The sequence below is a fragment of the Rutidosis leptorrhynchoides genome, chromosome 6 (genome assembly GCF_046630445.1).
Source record: "Rutidosis leptorrhynchoides isolate AG116_Rl617_1_P2 chromosome 6, CSIRO_AGI_Rlap_v1, whole genome shotgun sequence".
NCBI classification, from domain to species: Eukaryota; Viridiplantae; Streptophyta; class Magnoliopsida; order Asterales; family Asteraceae; genus Rutidosis; species Rutidosis leptorrhynchoides.
Window position 1 is genome coordinate 233,569,249 of NC_092338.1, and position 18,839 is coordinate 233,588,087.

General features: G+C 35.2%; 1 protein-coding gene across 1 annotated transcript in view; it reads right to left on the reverse strand.

The window, feature by feature from the left end:
• Positions 1-249: 249 nt before the first annotated feature.
• LOC139854430 (GTP-binding nuclear protein Ran1B-like) overlaps positions 250-18,839 on the reverse strand; it is a 46,055-nt gene continuing 27,465 nt past the window's right edge. Inside the window, exons 6-10 of the mRNA XM_071843735.1 lie at positions 1,302-1,395; positions 1,011-1,100; positions 756-938; positions 585-662; positions 250-357 (exon numbers count right to left, since the gene is read on the reverse strand). Coding sequence (XP_071699836.1) covers positions 288-357; positions 585-662; positions 756-938; positions 1,011-1,100; positions 1,302-1,395 — 515 coding nt within the window. The 3' untranslated portion in view covers positions 250-287. The remainder of the gene's footprint in view (positions 358-584; positions 663-755; positions 939-1,010; positions 1,101-1,301; positions 1,396-18,839) is intronic.

Sequence of the window (18,839 nt, forward strand, 5' to 3'; positions counted from 1 at the left end):
TACCATCATTTATATATGGATCACACATTCATTGACATCTCTACTTGCAAAAGAGCTATGGTTAAGAGCAAAAATCAAAAATAACAATATTAGAAAAACTTGCTGGATGACAAAGGTTAAAATCTGATAATAGACAAAATGACATCAATTTAACATAGTGAAGAGAATGATTGGTAGCTGAAAAAACTAAACACCAGCAAATAGCTTCACGAAAAACAAAATATAATCCTTACACAAACACAAAATCTCATCTAAAATTCCACAATCCATTTGAATAATAGGGTACTCTACTCAAAAACAACATCAGCATTATCATCTGGAAGAGGCTGGCTAGCAGCTGTAGCAAGCTCGTCGTACCTATAAAAGGTTACAAGAAAAACTCATTACATAAAACCAAGCACTAAAATTTCACACAAACAAGTTCATACAATAGGTAGTTAACCAATCACAAGTCAAAATTTCTTTCTTTTTTCTACTAGTTTATGTCTTTAGTGTAAATATTTGTGGATAAAAGATGTGTGGATGAAGCATTTATTAGTAGTTAATAGAAAAAATTTAAAAACTAATAGCAACAATGAATTTACTGATTTTGAGTAGCAATGTGAATTTGCACATCTGGGGGAGCAAGAGCAGGTGACTCGACAAAATGCAAGTTGGGGGCCCTAAAAATAAAGACAAAACCAAAATCAGAACACATGTTTATCTAAAACAAAATCATCCAAACAGGTGGCAGTGATTTAAGATAACAAAGTTACCCGGCTAGTTTCCTTGCAAGGTAGAGGAAAGGCTTCTCAAAGTTGTAGTTACTCTTTGAAGAGTTTTCATAATATTGCAAATTCTTCCATCTGTGGAAAGTAACTTGCTTAGCTTTCAATTGACGGTTCTTAACATCAACCTTGTTTCCACATAAAACTATTGGGATGTTCTTCTCACAGACACTAATACAAAGAAAACATAGAACACGTTAACTAATCATTAAAGGAAAAAAAAAAAAAAAAGTACACACTTACGAGCAAAGATCTTTGTGCCAAGTTGGAACATTCCTGTATGTCAGCCTTGAAGTAACATCAAACATGATGATGGCACATTGACCAAAAAGGCTGCAGCAGATTATTCATCGCAAGTCCAACATTCAGTTGGTAAAAAGAAAGCAGTATGAATAAATAAAAACCGATCTAATAAAACACTTATAGCTTGAAGACCTTGTGCACTTGAATCATAATACATATAATGTGCATAGAGGATGGAAATAAAATCTAATGAAATAAGAAAGTAAATGCTAAATTTTAAACAATACTTACTAATATCCATTACCAGTACCAAAAGATTTCTCCTGACCAGCAATTTCCCAGCAATAAAATCGAATCTTTCCACAATTGGTGTAGAAATCCAATGTAGAGACCCGTCCTAATCCATCCGGACGAAGTCCATATCGATTATAAACGATTCACAACAGTTGATTACATCGCGAGGTACTTGACCTCTATATGATACATTTTACAAACATTGCATTCGTTTTTGAAAAGACAATCTTTCATTACATCGAAAGTTGACGGCATGCATACCATTTCATAATATATCTAACTATAATTGACTTAATAATAATCTTGATGAACTCAATGACTCGAATGCAACGTCTTTTGAAATATGTCATGAATGACTCCAAGTAATATCTCTAAGATGAGCAAATGCACAGCGGAAGATTTCTTTCATACCTGAGAATAAACATGCTTTAAAGTGTCAACCAAAAAGTTAGTGAGTTCATTAGTTTAACATAAATAATCATTTACATCATTTTAATAGACCACACGAATTTCATTTCCAGTTCTCATAAATATACGTCCCATGCATAGAGACAAAAATATCATTCATATGGATTGAACACCTGTAAACCGACATTAACAAGATGCATATAAGAATATCCCATATCCTTCCGGGAAATCCTTCGGACATGATATAAAACAACATCGAAGTACTAAAGCATCCGGTACTTTGGATAGGGTTCGTCGGGCCCATAGATCTATCTTTAGGATTCGCGTCAATTAGGCGTGCACTAATTCTCAAAATTAGTGATGTTCCCTAATTCTTAGGCTACCAAGCTAAAAGGGGCATATTCGGCTTCGATCATTCAACCATATAATGAAGTTTCGATTACTTGTGTCTATTTCGTAAAACATTTATAAAAATTGCGCATGTATTCTCAGCCCAAAAAATATAAAGGGTAAAAAAGGCAAATGAAACTCACATCCAATATTTTGTAGTAAAAATATTCATACGACGAAACTGAATAATGCAGGGTTGGCCTCGGATTCACGAACCTATAACATTTGTATATTTATTAATACACATAACCGTTATTGATCAAAATTATATTGATATTTTGACGCCCCGTACTAAATTATCATATACAGACCATCAACAACAGGATCATTACAAGGTTAAGTACTATATGCGTTTTCGAAAAGAGTTTGTATTCATAAATAAAGTGATGTCTAATCCAACATCGAATGCTTTACAATCCCAAAAGCATGCTTCACTAAGTAGAAGCAAATAATAAGTGTATGTGACCACAATGGTCGTTACAAGTCATAGTTCAAAAGTACGAATGTTTGAATGCAAAATAAAGTAGTTCATGCGATGACAACTCTAAGCAGCGGGTGTCTACAGCACGACTAATACACATCGGAAGCTAACCTCAAGCACCTGAGAAAAACATGCTTAAAAACGTCAACACAAAGGTTGGTGAGCTATAGTTTAAGTATAACAGTATGTAAGGTAGGCCACGAGATTTCAGTACTACAAAGAGCGTTTCAAAACAGTATGATAAAGTATATGTTAACCGTGGGCACTTGGTAACTAACTTAACGTTTATATCCCCTGAAAGTACACTTGGCAAGTGCGTATGTCTACGAAGTATTAAACACTCGTTAAATGCTAGCACTACTAGCCCGAGTGGGGATGTCAACCCCTATGGATCCATATCTAAGATTCGCGTTCACGGTTCAAAAATCGATGATTAAACGTTACCGAGCTAAAGGGAATGTTTATGCCGTTGTATAACCCACACATATATAAGTTTAAGTACTCGTGCCTAGTATGTAAAACATAAAATCCGCATGTATTGTCAGTTCCCAAAATAAGTTAAAGTAAAAAGGGAATGCTATAACTCACAATGATAATGTAGTCGTAAAGTCGGTTCGGAAAAGGTGTGCAAGTAATCGGTACGAAGGTCCTCAACCTAAGGCAAATAGTACTAAGTCAGTAAATCATCTTAATATTTTTAAAAGTATGTAATTAAGGTCTTAAGGGTCATCATCATTCATCATTAAACAAAAGGCGTAAAGTAGGTTTCGTTTATGAAAGTAGTTTAAAACAAAGTCTGACTTCAGTCAGTCACCACGGCCTCTACCCTTACTGAATTAAGGTGAGACCAGTGGTCATGGCTCCGTATATGAGTCCCTTAAGTGTGGTAAAAATTCCAGAAGCAAACTCATCTTTGTTTGAACGTGGCGACGGTCTAAGTGCGAGTAGGTCAGAAATTTCTGCACAACGTTAAAGGACATAGTGACGATCGGAGGGCCATAAATCCTAAACCGTAACTCGGATTAAGACGAGTCCTATATGAAACGTTATCTACTCGAAAATTTATATCTATAAATCAAGGTTAGAACAGCCCAGGTCTACTGGTCTGTTACAGAAACATCATATCAGTAGCTTTTGGACAGAAACAGTAAGTTTAAAAGGGTTCCGGTGGTCTTGGTGCTTGATGTTCATCATGGTTCTCATCCTTGATGCATATAGCTTCAAGTGTACAACTTATTGATGTATCTACATCATCTTAACCAAGTCTTGACCATCATAACCCTAGTGCAGTCTAAGACATGAAGCACAACTCACTTAAGAGTTGCATGTAGTTTGATGAACCAAAGTTACATTGAAGTCTTAGGTTTGACACTTACATGAACTATAAGACTAATAATAAGTTACAAACTTGAAAATGAACTTATAAAATAAAGATCTTAAAATGTAGAACATAGTTCTTAGTTAGATCTTGAAGATCCAAGACTCAAAAGTCTAGATCAAGCATAATTATACAAAGTTATAATTAAAAAGTTTCCTTTATATGTTCTTGAACTTTAAAGTTAACTTTAAGTTCAAGATTAATGAGATCAAAGTTAACTTGTAACATTTGACCAACAAGAACATAATTAATGAAATTAAAGTGCATAAAATGAAGAAGTAAACTTAAATAAACAAGAAAAGGTTCATGGTTGTTCATACTTTAAAGATTCAAACCAAAGTTTGATCTTTAGAAAGTAAACTTTAAAGTTTACTTCATGAGCTCAAGTATGTCTTTAATCAACACATGGAACTTGCAACTTTTGAAACAATTGAAGTAGAATCATAAACTAGTGAGTTTATGTTCTTGTGTTCTTGAACTTACAAGATAATAGAAGAACCAAAACTAGAAAGTTAGGTTCTTGAAAGCTAGTAAGTAACTACAACAACAAGATGAAACAAGTAACAACAACAAACAAGAAATCAAACAAGCAAGTAACAAAAGATGATGATGATGATTAAGTGTCTCTTGGTTTCGGTTTTCATCAAGAAGGAAAAGGAAGAACAAGTTCAAGTACTTACAAAAGATAAGAGAAATGAGAGAAAAGTTTGAAAGGAATCAAGTGTGTGTGTTTGAAAAATGAGTGAGCAAGTGAACAAGTGAGTAAAAAAAAGGACTTTGAATCCCTTTAGACTAAGGGAAGCCGACGGTTAGGGTGTAAAAGGGGAGAAGAGGAAAGTTTAATGGTCACTAGCTTGCAAAGTCTTACACAAGTTGGGTAAAAGGGGTGATTACATGGGGATTAAGAGAACTAGATTCCAATTTGAACAAACTAACTAGTTACCATTTAAAATGATACTTACATAAGGAAGACATGGGCTAGTGAAATCATTTAGATGTAGGGTGGGCTTATAAGCCCAAGTTCATGAGTCCATTACACTAATTCAAAGCCCAAGTTCAATAATTCACAAGTTAAACCAATTAAAGCCCAAGTAACTAACTAACAACCTTATTTAATTAAAATGATTAATAAAACTAATCATGAATGTAAATAATATGTGAAAATATTATTCGTGTAAGTTTCGTGTGTCACAAAGACGTTTCGGGCAATTAAAGTCAAGTTCGGGCAATCATGGCAACATGTAAATGTAATAACATACATTCGTTTAATCACACGTATTAATAATAATAATTATTAATAAATAAAAGTTGGAAATTCCAGGGTCGTTACATTACCCACCTGTTAAAGAAAATTTCGTCCCGAAATTTAAGTTGAGGTAGATGGAGGAGTTGGGAAAAGGTGAGGATACTTCCACATCATTTGATCCTCTCGCTCCCAAGTAAACTCAGGTCCTCGTTTGGCATTCCATCGCACTTGGACGATCAAAATATTGTTGCGTTTCAAAGTTTTGATCTCACGATCCATAATTTCAATAGGTTCCTCCACAAAGTGGAGTTTGTCGTCTATCGTAAGTTCCTCAAGTGGTATGATAAGTTCGGGTGCAGCAAGACACTTCTTCAAGTTTGACACATGGAAGGTAGGATGAACTGAGCTCAATTGCGCTGGTAGATCCAAACGGTAAGCAACGGGTCCAACCCGTTCCAAGATTTCAAAAGGACCAATGTATCGTGGGTTCAACTTTCCACGTTTTCCAAAACGGATCACACCTTTCCAAGGTGCAACCTTTAACATTACATGATCACCAACGTTGAATTCAAAGTCCTTACGTTTAAGATCGGCATAACTCTTTTGACGATCACGGGCAGTCTTAAGTCTAGCTTGGATCTGAGCAATCTTCTCCGTGGTTTCGTGGACTACCTCGGGTCCGGTGATTTGCTTTTCACCTACTTCGGCACAACAAATAGGAGATCAGCACTTACGGCCATACAATGCTTCAAAAGGCGCAGCATTAATGCTAGAGTGATAACTGTTGTTGTACGAGAATTCGGCGAGTGGCAAATGTCTTTCCCAGGCCTTTCCAAAATCAATGACACATGCACGTAGCATGTCCTCCAAGGTCTGAATCATTCGTTCACTTTGCCCGTCAGTCAGAGGATGATAAGCAGTACTCATGTCAAGACGAGTTCCCATGGCTTCTTGCAAAGAATGCCAAAATCTAGAGGCAAAACGGGGATCGCGATCGGAGATGATCGATAAAGGTACACCATGACGAGATACAACCTCCTTAATGTATAATTGAGCAAGTCTTTCCATTGTATCAGTTTCCTTCATCGCTAGAAAGTGTGCAGATTTGGTGAGGCGGTCAACAATAACCCAAATAGTATCGTATCCGCCCACCGTCTTCGGCAGCTTAGTAATGAAATCCATTGTGATCCTTTCCCACTTCTATTGTGGGATTTCCGGCTGTTGAAGTAACCCAGAAGGTATCTGATGTTCGGCCTTAACTTTCGAACAAGTCAAACACTTCCCAACATATGTTGCAACGTCCTTCTTAAGATTCGGCCACCAATACTGTTCTTTAAGGTCGTGGTACATTTTTCCCGCACCGGGGTGAATCGAATATCTCGATTTGTGTGCTTCATCAAGTATGAGGTTCCGTAGATCTCCATAATAAGGTACCCAAATTCTTTCGGTATAACATCGGAGTCCAGACTCCCTAACCTCGAATCGAGAGACAAGTATGTTCAAATGTTCATGAGATATGTTCTCCTCCTTGAGAGCCTCATCTTGGGCTACTCTGATCTGGCTGTTGAGGTTCGAATGGATGGTGATGTTCAGAGCCCTAACACGAAGAGGTGCCGTCCTCTCCTTTCGGCTTAAAGCGTCAGCTACAATATTGGCCTTGCCAGGGTGATAACGGAGTTCATAATCGTAGTCGTTGAGTGTCTCGATCCATCGACGTTGTCTCATATTCAGTTGCTTCTGATCAAAGATGTACTGGAGACTCTGCGCAATCAGAGAAAATCCTTCGATGAATCTTCGGTAATAACCGGCGAGACCTAGGAATTGGCGAATATGCGTTGGAGTAGTGGGGGTCTCCCACTTGCTGATGGCTTCAATCTTGGCAGGATCAACTTTGATACCCTGGTCGCTTACAACATGACCCAAAAATTGTACTTCCTTCAACCAAAATTCACACTTGGAGAATTTGGCGTAAAGTTGCTCTTGTCTTAAGAGTTCAAGCACTAATCGGAGGTGTTGCTCATGTTCTTCTGCTCTCTTAGAGTAGATGAGGATATCATCTATGAAGATGATAACAAACTTATCCAAGTAAGTCTTACAGACACGATTCATGAGGTCCATGAACACGGCAGGTGCATTTGTTAAACCGAACGGCATCACGAGAAACTCATAATGACCATAATGAGTCCTGAATGCAGTTTTCATCACGTCACTTTCCTTCACCCTCAACTGGTGATAGTCAGATCGCAAATCGATCTTTGAGTAGACACTCAATCCTTGTAGTTGATCAAAAAGATCGTCAATTCATGGAAGAGGATACCAATTCTTGATTGTCAATTTGTTGAGCTCACGGTAGTCGATACACATACGAAAGGATCCATCCTTCTTCTTCACAAACAGAACCGGTGCGTCCAAGGCGAGAAACTTGGTTGGATTAATCCTCGGTCAAGTAGCTCTTGTAGTTGACTCTATAATTCTTGCATCTCGGAAGGTGTGAGTCTATAAGGTGCGCGAGCTACATGTGCAGCTCCTGGCACTAAGTCAATCTGAAACTCTACTGCTCTCTGCGGCGGCAATCCAGGTAATTCCTCTGGGAAGACATCAGAAAATTCGTTCACAATTCGAACATCGTTCACGCTCTTCACCTCAGTTTCTACCGCTTTCACATGTGCTAGGACAGCAAAGCGTCCCTTCTTCATAATCTTTTGCGCTTTCACGTAACTAATGAGGTTCAACTTCGAGGTACATCTCTCTCCATAGATAACCAGTGGTTCACCATCTCCTTGTGGTATGCGAAGTGCTTTATCTCCACAGATAATACCGGCCTTTATCTTGCTCAACCAATCCATACCGACGATCACGTCAAAACTTCCCAGTTTGATAGGTATCAAGTCAATTTCGAAATCTGCACCAGCTATGTTGATAATAGCTCCACGACTAATATGGTCAACCTTTTCAAGTTTTCCATTTGCGACCTCGACAAGCATACTTTCTTTTAACGGGACTAATGACCAATTAACCTTATCGCAAAAATGTCTACATACATAACTTCTATCAGCACCAGTATCAAACAAGACAGAAGCTAAAATATTGTTGATTGTGAATATACCTGTCACCAAGTCGGGGTTATCGTGTGCATCCCTTGCATTAACATTAAAAGCTCTACCACGGGGTGGTCCTCCGTCTTTTCACTTGTTTGGGCACGCATTTTTGAAATGGCCCGTCTGTCCGCATTCGTAGCACTTCTTCGGTCCATTGGTGTTTGGCTTCCCATTCAAAGTAGTGACCTTGCAGTCCTTCCCGATGTGCCCAGCCCGTTGGCACTTCTCACAGACAACATTGCAATACCCAGTGTGGTGCTTGTAACACCTCTTGCATTGAGGTAGGGTTCCCTTGTAGTTCGGGTTGGAGTTGGTGCTGTTGTTGGGATTAGGGTTTCCACCGTTGTTGTGCCTCTTGGCGGGGGTTTGATCGTAGTTTCTCCCCCTGTTGTTGTTGTTGTTATTGTTGTTGTGGTTGTTGTGGTTGTTGTCCCATTTCCTCTTTTCGCTACTACCAGCCTCAAACTTAGCCTTCTCCGGCTCATCAATAAGAATCTGATTCATGAGAGTATGCGCCATGCGCATTGCTTCGGGAACATTCGGTGGTTTGGATGAGATGACATTTCCTTTGATGGACTTAAAGAGTCCCGAGAAGTATTTCTCCATGCGCTTGAATTCGGGGGTGACCATGGTCGGACACATAAGAGCCAACTCCAAAAACCTACGATTGTAACTGTTAAGGTCGTTCCCTACGGCCTTTAACTGCATAAATTCGATTTCCATCTTCTCGATTTCGGTTCTCGGACAATACTCATCAATCATAGCCACCTTGAATTCCTCCCATGGCGTAGCATACGCCTCATCGATACCTTTCGCTTGAGCTAACGTGTTCCACCACGTTAGCGCGCCGTCAGATAGTGTGCAAGATGCAAACTTGGTCTTATTGTCCTCCGAACAGTTGCTAACTCGGAATACTGATTCAAGTTTCTCGAACCATCTGGTGAGACCAACTGGTCCCTCGGTGCCGATGAAGTTATGCGGTTTGCAGCTCTGGAATTCCTTGTATGTACACCCATTTCGAACGGGTGGAATAACCGGTGGTGGTGGCGGTGGAGCTTCAAGATTTCTTTCTGCTAGGGCTGCAGCGACCCGTTCGTTGATCATGTCCTCAATCTGGGCGGCGGTAGGTGTGGATCTTCCGTTAGCCATGGTATTCTAAACAAAAATTTTGACTCAAGTCAAAATCCAGTATGCAAGTAGTAATAATACAGTATATAGTGACCAGCATGGAATCAAAACATCACATGTTATTAAATAATGCATCTAGGTACAAATACCACAGAATCATCGTACAGCAATGTAAATAGAACATCGTGCAAGAATTAAATAACCCAAAGTTCCATTCATTAATAATAATAAGTTTCATACATCTGAATAAGTTCGTACAATACATATGAAATACATGAAACTATATCTAGATTACATCATGAAATCTAAATACAAGGTCCTACGGTGAAGGCGGGCGAACTGCTCCTCGAGCCAACTGCTCCTCGAGCTCAGTGACTCGAGCTCGGAGAGTCTCAATCTCCCTCATCAGTTCCTCGTTAGAGGGAGCTGGTGGGGCAGGCGGTGCAGGTGGGGCGGGTGGTGCCGGTGGTGCCGGTGGTGCTGATGTAGATGGTCCGGCTCCAGATGTAGACGGTACGTCCCTAGATGTAAGTGGTCCGTATCTAAATCTAGGTGGTACGGTTCTAGGAATAGTCAATACGTAACGGGGAACCTTACGTATCTGTGGGTCGGCAGGGTATGGCACAACTCGTTTACGAGCAGTAACCCTACGACGATGGCCAAATGCGTCAGTAAAAGCACGACCTCCATTCACCCCTGGAATGACGGTGCCGTCGAAACGGTACCGCTTCTTCGGTGGGGTGGAGGGTGCCTGAATAGGTCTATCAGCAGGATCCTCATCATCGCTGGAGTCGTCTGATGATGAAGAATCGGCGGATGATGAGTCATCCGAATCGTGTGGTGGTGACACTGGTGGCTAAGCTGGTAATCCGAAGCGTCCGAAGGCGGCCAACATCTGTCTGTGTCTGCCTGGCGGAATCACGACTAAACGTCCGTCGGGAGTGCGTCGGCAAGGCGTGCGCATGTGGTTACGAAACGGCCCTTCCCCAAACTCCGCGGGGATCTCAATACCACCAATGCGGGGCTGTGACCTCGAGGGTCCGGGAACAGACACTGGGGCAGGTGCACTAGTACCAGCTCCGGAAGTAGAAGCGCCGGGATCACTAGTGGGTGTCGGGGCTGGTGTATCGGCAGTAGCAGCAGCAGGTGTAGCAGTAGGTAGGGCGACGGGGTCTGAGTCTGTACTGCCCGAAATGCCAGTAGGTGGAACATCCGACATCTGAACAAGGAAAAATAAATTTTCCATGTCAGTATGTCATAAAGCAAGCAATTAATAGGCCAACAGTTTAAATCATGTATAACAGTAACTATCATGGCAATAACAGCAATTCGTATGAAAGTAGCATGCAATCAAAAGCAAGTAGCATCATGCAGTAGTGATATCATGTAGTAGCATACGGCATATAGCAGAAAAAGTAAGCATTAGCATGTAGTAAGCTCAGCGGAAACAAGTAAACTAGCAAGTTGTAGATTAGTCCTATTAGTGAATCCTACTCGGGTCGGTCTTAGACTCACTAATGCAACCTAATTCCCTACAACCAATGCTCTGATACCAAATGTGACGCCCCGTACTAAATCATCATGTACGGACCATCAACAACAGGATCATTACAAGGTTAAGTACTATATCCGTTTTCGAAAAGAGTTTGCATTCATAAATAAAGTGATGTCTAATCCAACATCGAATGTTTTACAATCCCAAAAGCATGCTTCACTAAGTGGAAGCAAATAATAAGTGTATGTGACCACAATGGTCGTTACAAGTCATAGTTCAAAAGTACGAATGTTTGAATGCAAAATAAAGTAGTTCATGCGATGACAACTCTAAGCAGCGGGTGTCTACAACACGACTAGTACACATCGGAAGCTAACCTCAAGCACCTGAGAAAAACATGCTTAAAAACGTCAACACAAAGGTTGGTGAGCTATAGTTTAAGTATAACAGTGTGTAAGGTAGGCCACGAGATTTCAGTGCTACAAAGAGCGTTTCAAAACAGTATGATAAAGTATATGTTAACCGTGGGCACTTGGTAACTAACTTAACGTTTATACCCCCTGAAAGTACACTTGGCAAGTGCGTATGTCTACGAAGTATTAAAAACTCTTTAAATGCTAGCGCTACTAGCCCGAGTGGGGATGTCAAACCCTATGGATCCATATCTAAGATTCGCGTTCACGGTTCAAAAACCGATGATTAAACGTTACCGAGCTAAAGGGAATGTTTATGCCGTTGTATAACCCACACATATATAAGTTTAAGTACTCGTGCCTAGTATGTAAAACATAAAATCCGCATGTATTCTCAATTCCCAAAATAAGTTAAAGTAAAAAGGGAATGCTATAACTCACAATGATAATGTAGTCGTAAAGTCGGTTCGGAAAAGGTGTGCAAGTAATCGGTCCGAAGGTCCTCAACCTAAGGCAAATAGTACTAAGTTAGTAAATCGTCTTAATAGGTTTAAAAGTATGTAATTAAGGTCTTAAGGGTCATCATCATTCATCATTAAACAAAAGGCGTAAAGTAGGTTTCGTTTATGAAAGTAGTTTAAAACAAAGTCTGACTTCAGTCAGTCACCACGACCTCTACCCTTACTGAATTAAGGTGAGACCAGTGGCCATGGCTCCATCTATGAGTCCCTTAAGTGTGGTAAAAATTCCAGAAGCAAACTCGTCTTCGTTTGACCGTGGCGTCGGTCTAAGTGCGAGTAGGTCAGAAATTTCTGCACAACGTTAAAGGACATACTGACGATCGGAGGGCCATAAATCCTAAACCGTAACTCGGATTAAGACGAGTCCTATATGAAAAGTTATCTACTCGAAATATCTATCTAAAAATCAAGGTTAGAACAGCCCAGGTCTACTGGTCTGTTACAGAAACATCAGATCAGTAGCTTTTGGACAGAAACAGTAAGTTTAAAAGGGTTCCGGCGGTCTTGGTGCTTGATGTTCATCATGGTTCTCATCCTTGATGCATATAGCTTCAAGTGTACAACTTATTGATGTATCTACATCATCTTAACCAAGTCTTGACCATCATAACCCTAGTGCAGTCTAAGACATGAAGCACAACTCACTTAAGAGTTGCATGTAGTTTGATGAACCAAAGTTACATCGAAGTCTTAGGTTTGACACTTACATGAACTATAAGACTAATAATAAGTTACAAACTTGAAAATGAACTTATGAAATCAAGATCTTAAAATGTAGAACATAGTTCTTAGTTAGATCTTGAAGATCCAAGACTCAAAAGTATAGATCAAGCATAAGTATACAAAGTTATAATTAAAAAGTTTCCTTTATATGTTCTTGAACTTTAAAGTTAACTTTAAGTTCAAGATTAATGAGATCAAAGTGAACTTGTAACATTTGACCAACAAGAACATAAATAATGAAATTAAAGTGCATAAAATGAAGAAGTAAACTTAAATAAACAAGAAAAGGTTCATGGTTGTTCATACTTTAAAGATTCAAACCAAAGTTTGATCTTTAGAAAGTAAACTTTAAAGTTTACTTCATGAGCTTCAAGTATGTCTTTAATCAACACATGAAACTTGCAACTTTTGAAACAATTGAAATAGAATCATAAACTAGTGAGTTTATGTTCTTGTGTTCTTGAACTTACAAGATAATAGAAGAACCAAAACTAGAAAGTTAGGTTCTTGAAAGCTAGTAAGTAACTACAACAACAAGATGAAACAAGTAACAACAACAAACAAGAAATCAAACAAGCAAGTAACAAAAGATGATGATGATGATTAAGTGTCTCTTGGTTTCGATTTTCATCAAGAAGGAAAAGGAAGAACAAGTTCAAGTACTTACAAAAGATAAGAGAAATGAGAGAAAAGTTTGAAAGGAATCAAGTGTGTGTGTTTGAAAAATGAGTGAGCAAGTGAACAAGTGAGTAAAAAAAAGGACTTTGAATCCCTTTAGACTAATGGAAGCCGACGGTTAGGGTGTAAAAGGGGAGAAGAGGAAAGTTTAATGGTCACTAGCTTGCAAAGTCTTACACAAGTTGGGTAAAAGGGGTGATTACATGGGGATTAAGAGAACTAGATTCCAATTTGAACAAACTAACTAGTTACCATTTAAAATGATACTTACATAAGGAAGACATGGGCTAGTGAAATCATTTAGATGTAGGGTGGGCTTATAAGTCCAAGTTCATGAGTCCATTACACTAATTCAAAGCCCAAGTTCAATAATTCACAAGTTAAACCAATTAAAGCCCAAGTAACTAACTAACAACCTTAGTTAATTAAAATGATTAATAAAACTAATCATGAATGCAAATAATATGTGAAAATATTATTCGTGTAAGTTTCGTGTGTCACAAAGACGTTTCGGGCAATTAAAGTCAAGTTCGGGCAATCATGGCAACATGTAAATGTAATAACATACATTCGTTTAATCACATGTATTAATAATAATAATTATTAATAAATAAAAGTTGGAAATTCCAGGGTCGTTACAGATATAACTTTATTAATTATGTTATTTTTATATTAATAATATATAGGTTCTCATATATTCATTTTATATATTTTAAATACGTAACATTATTAATTTTTGTTAGGTTATATGTATTAAATATATTGATATGTATATATATAGCTTTTGTTTATCATGACAGTAGTTATAATAATACTAATATAATTTTTGCAGAAGTAATTTTAATAATGATAGCACTAATATTAATGTTAATGATAATAATATTAATAATTCTATTAATATAAATGATAGTTTTAATAATAATCAGTAGTTTTTAATAAAAATGATAAACTTCATAATAATTTTAATGAGGATAATAATGTTGATAATAATACCTAATATTTATTAATACTAATAATAATTATAACAATTTTATTTCAATGATAATTTTAATAATACTTAAGTTAATAATAAATACTAATTCTAATAATTATAAAATGATTCTAATACTACTATTAATGAAGTAACAATAAATTTTATTATGTTCGGAGTATTAATAATAATAATAAAAATAATAATACAAATATTTATATTAACAATAGTAATAATACTAATAATACTCATAATAATACTAATGATAATAATTATAACTTTGATGATAATAACAATAATAATAATTATATTGTTAATAACAAAAAAATAATAATAATAATAATAATAATAATAATAATAATAATAATAATAATAATAATAATATAATTATTAATAATGATAATCATAATAAATGATAAGTAAGTGAGCTACCTTAAGAAAATCAGTTTTTCTAAAAAGGAGACGTCCAAGCAGAGACTCGATCCTACAACCTCTCGTTTACACACCAACACATTCAACCAATGGACCAATTCGATTTTTCTGTAACATAAAAACCCCTAAAATATATAACCCGTTTTTCTTTATCTCCTTCTTCTTCTCCTTTAAATTCTCAACGAAACAGAGATCAAATTGATTCCTCATAACGAATTGAATTTTTAGAACATAATAACAATTCATACCCACTGGTATCTGTTATTCCAAATTAACAAGCACAACAAAAAAATAATAATTTCATATCAGCTCAAGAGCTGCTGCCGCTGTCACGGTTATAAAAAACAAAATATTGATTATGATTTTTGGAACGTTTTGGAAAAATGTTATAACATAAAGTAAGTTTCAAATTACACGTAAAATCTATTGGAATTGTCAATTTAACTAAAATCATAACAAAGAACACGAATTTGATCAAAGAAAATTTGTTTGACTTTTTATTTCTAATCTTTGACTTAAAAATTGAGATTCGATAGTACGAATTGGAAACTAAGATTTTGCAGAAAGTATGAGTGGATAATTACTAACAAGATGGTGATTCCAGTTTTTGAAATTTATTCGAAACTGAGCTTTTGATAAAATTGAGTCACGAACAGAGCCTAACTGGGTATTCTTTCTGTTTAGTTTTTGAAATTGCAGTAAAATTTGGGTTTTCTATAAGTAATTAAGCGAATATGGTACCTATAATATATTAAGATTGTTATGTAGTGCTTGTTGGATGTCGACCGTAATATTCTCAATGACATAAAGGAATATATAAAAAAAATTAAACCTGAAAAAGATGTCTAACTGAAATTGGATTGTTTTGATTTGGATTCCATCAATTTAATGTAGTGATTACCAATCAAAAACAGTGTGCCAATGATTTAAAACAGATCTTGAATTTTTATATATAGCAATACCTATTTACCTATATATAAATGTGTATATTTATCAGTTTCTATATATTTGAATACCTGTGTATGTAATTCTATATATATAATACAGTATTTCGCACACACACACACATATATATATATATATATATATATGTATATATATATATATATATGTATATATATATATATATATATATATATATATATATATGTATATATATATATATATCTGTATATATATATATATATCAGTATATATATATATATATATATATATATATGTATATATATATATATATATATATATATATATATATATGCATATTTATAATAGTTTGTATTTATATATCTGAATATATGTATATAATTTATAAATATTGTTAATTACATACATAAAAATGTTAATATTATTAATATTACAATAATAATATTACTAATAATAATAAATTTTTTGATAAAGGATCTAGTAATGATAATTGATAACATTAAAACTAACAATAATACATTTAATTAATAACAATGATTATAATAATCTTATTAATGATACAAATAATAACACTAGTTATAATAATCTTAATATTACAAATGACTATAATATTAATAATAATAGCAATATAAACATATCAAATTTCATTTTTATATATAAATATTATTAATACTGATTTTTAGATATTAACATTTATTATAATCTAAGTAATTCAAATATATCAATTATATTTTAACTTGCAGTTTAATATATTAATATTACATGTTATTGATTGTGTAAAATATAAAATGATATATATTGAATATTTATTATTCATACATATAAATGTAATAATAATTATATTTTGAAATCATATATATTTATTTTTACTTTAATTACAACTTATTTACATTATATTTTATTTTACATATTAAATTCTAATGTTTCAATTACATTTTATTTCTTCAATTTATTATATAAACTTATATTTATAGGTATATATATATATATATATATATATATATATATATATATACATTTTTACTTACAAACAATTGTTCATGAATCGTCGGAGACAGTCAAAGGTCAAATGAATATATTAAACACAGTTCAAAGTTTTTAAGATTTCAACATTACAGACTCTGCTTATCGTGTTAGAAATATATAAAGATTGAGTTTAAATTTGGTCGGAAATTTCCGGGTCGTCACAGTACCTACCCGTTAAAAAAATTTCGTCCCGAAATTTGAGTGTGGTCATTATGGCTAACAATAAAAATATTTTTGTGACGAATATGAGTCGATAAATAGAGTTTTATCATTTTTGATTAATATAGACAAAACGATTTGATTATGCGAAGCGTACGAGTGAAGCTATCACAAAAAAATGAAATAAATGAATAAGGTTTCGTCTTAACTTTTGATGTTGTCACTGTTGAATTCCGGAATTCAAGGGATGTAAAGAAAATCTTTGAAATCTAATAGATTTGATTCTTCGGCGAATAAGAAAATTAAGATCTCAACCATTTAATACGGTGATCTACCTCGATTACTTTATCTGATATTTTTATTATATATTAAGCTCTTTTGTTCTATTATTCTCACAATTCCTATACATTCTTTCTTAGTTCATACATCCAAAAGATTGTGAAAATGCTTAATCTCGTTCTAATCCTTGATATTTTCCTAATTATCATTTCTGTCATCCTTCTTTTCAATCTCCCTACAGAAGAACCTGTTTACTTCTACTATTACCTTGGGGTGATACTATTCTTAATTATACCGTATCTTTATATTGCTATTCATATTAATATCAATGGTTTGTAACCTCCGTGTTTTTATTGGGCTTTATATTTTCTCTTATATTTTGGAGCTCTTTGCCTTTTTATTATCTTCTCGACCTCTAGTAAAGCGAGTAACTGTCCAGAATTCATAATTATGGAATTTCGAATAAACTTAATGTTCTAAACAAGAAAGAACATAATAGCACGATTTGATTTGTCAAATTACCAGGATCACTGAGGATAGAACTATCAAGAACATACTTTCTTGATATGTTCAGAAGTTAAGCATAATGAAAGAGTTAGGTAACATGGCACATGATGACTTTATGATCTGTGAATCATCACATTCCATTAGAAACTCAGCATGACTTACTGTAATATAATCACGTTGATCTAGTGTCATTATATTATACTAACTCATGCATCAGTTCTCAACATTACTTCAATAACATTCATATTTTAAGCTCGAAAGTTTACAGAATATAGAAACTAACAGTTTCTATATGATGTAACACTGATAGCACTAAGAGATTAATGATTTCAGATAAGAATAGTTATGAAAATATCTTCAGAAATATGGAGGATATTTATTATGAAAGATACGATGATATCTTGGAATTTCTAATATCGAAGGATGGTGAAGAAAATTTGTCCGCAAGAGTTTGGAGTCAGAAGCAAGGTATTCGCTAAAGATTTCATCAGGAACAGAATCATCAGGATTCTTAATGTACAAGTTTAGTCCTTGTAATTTGTTCAGAGACTCCTTCGTAGTTTGCTCAATCAGTTTTTTTTTCAGTTTTAAACTTTTTCTGAGCTTTGCCAACATACAATTCTTTATCATCAACTTTTGGCTGTTGAGGTCGTTTACAGTTTTTGTTGCTTCATTCAACTTTTCAAAATTCAGAGCATTAATTCACAGACTGGGTGCTTTTCAGAATTTCAGAATTGAAGATCGTAATTCTAGGAGATAATTGTTATATGTATACATATAACTATTGATGTAGAAATGCTACGAGATTCGAAATACTAATTGCTGATTCTTGGTTATTGGTATGGCAATTATTGTTACAGTGTATAGATGAATACACGATGGAGTTTCAATGAATATAATGATTTTTCAGAAAGTCCAAATTCATTGAAGTTGTTGGTAAGTTTACTGCTAATGTGATGGAATATAAATGGTTCCTCGATAACGATGACGACAGGCAAACTTATATATTGAGGTTATAATAAGGCTAATTCGAATGGAAGTCGAAGTTGATTTGCTGAAGCTGTGACAAAATTGGCTAATTTGAAAAAGAGTTGCAATGTTATTTTCGGTAATAACAATGCCAAAGGAGCTAGCACAGACACGTGTTAAATGTTTACACAGGTTCAGAGTGTTTTCAGGTGCATAACTCTATGCATCAATCTTTTCTTCCGTAGATGAAGTGCGGTTGGTTCTTCCTCTCGATCGAGGTGTTTTCAAGAATCATAAATGGTTTGAACGC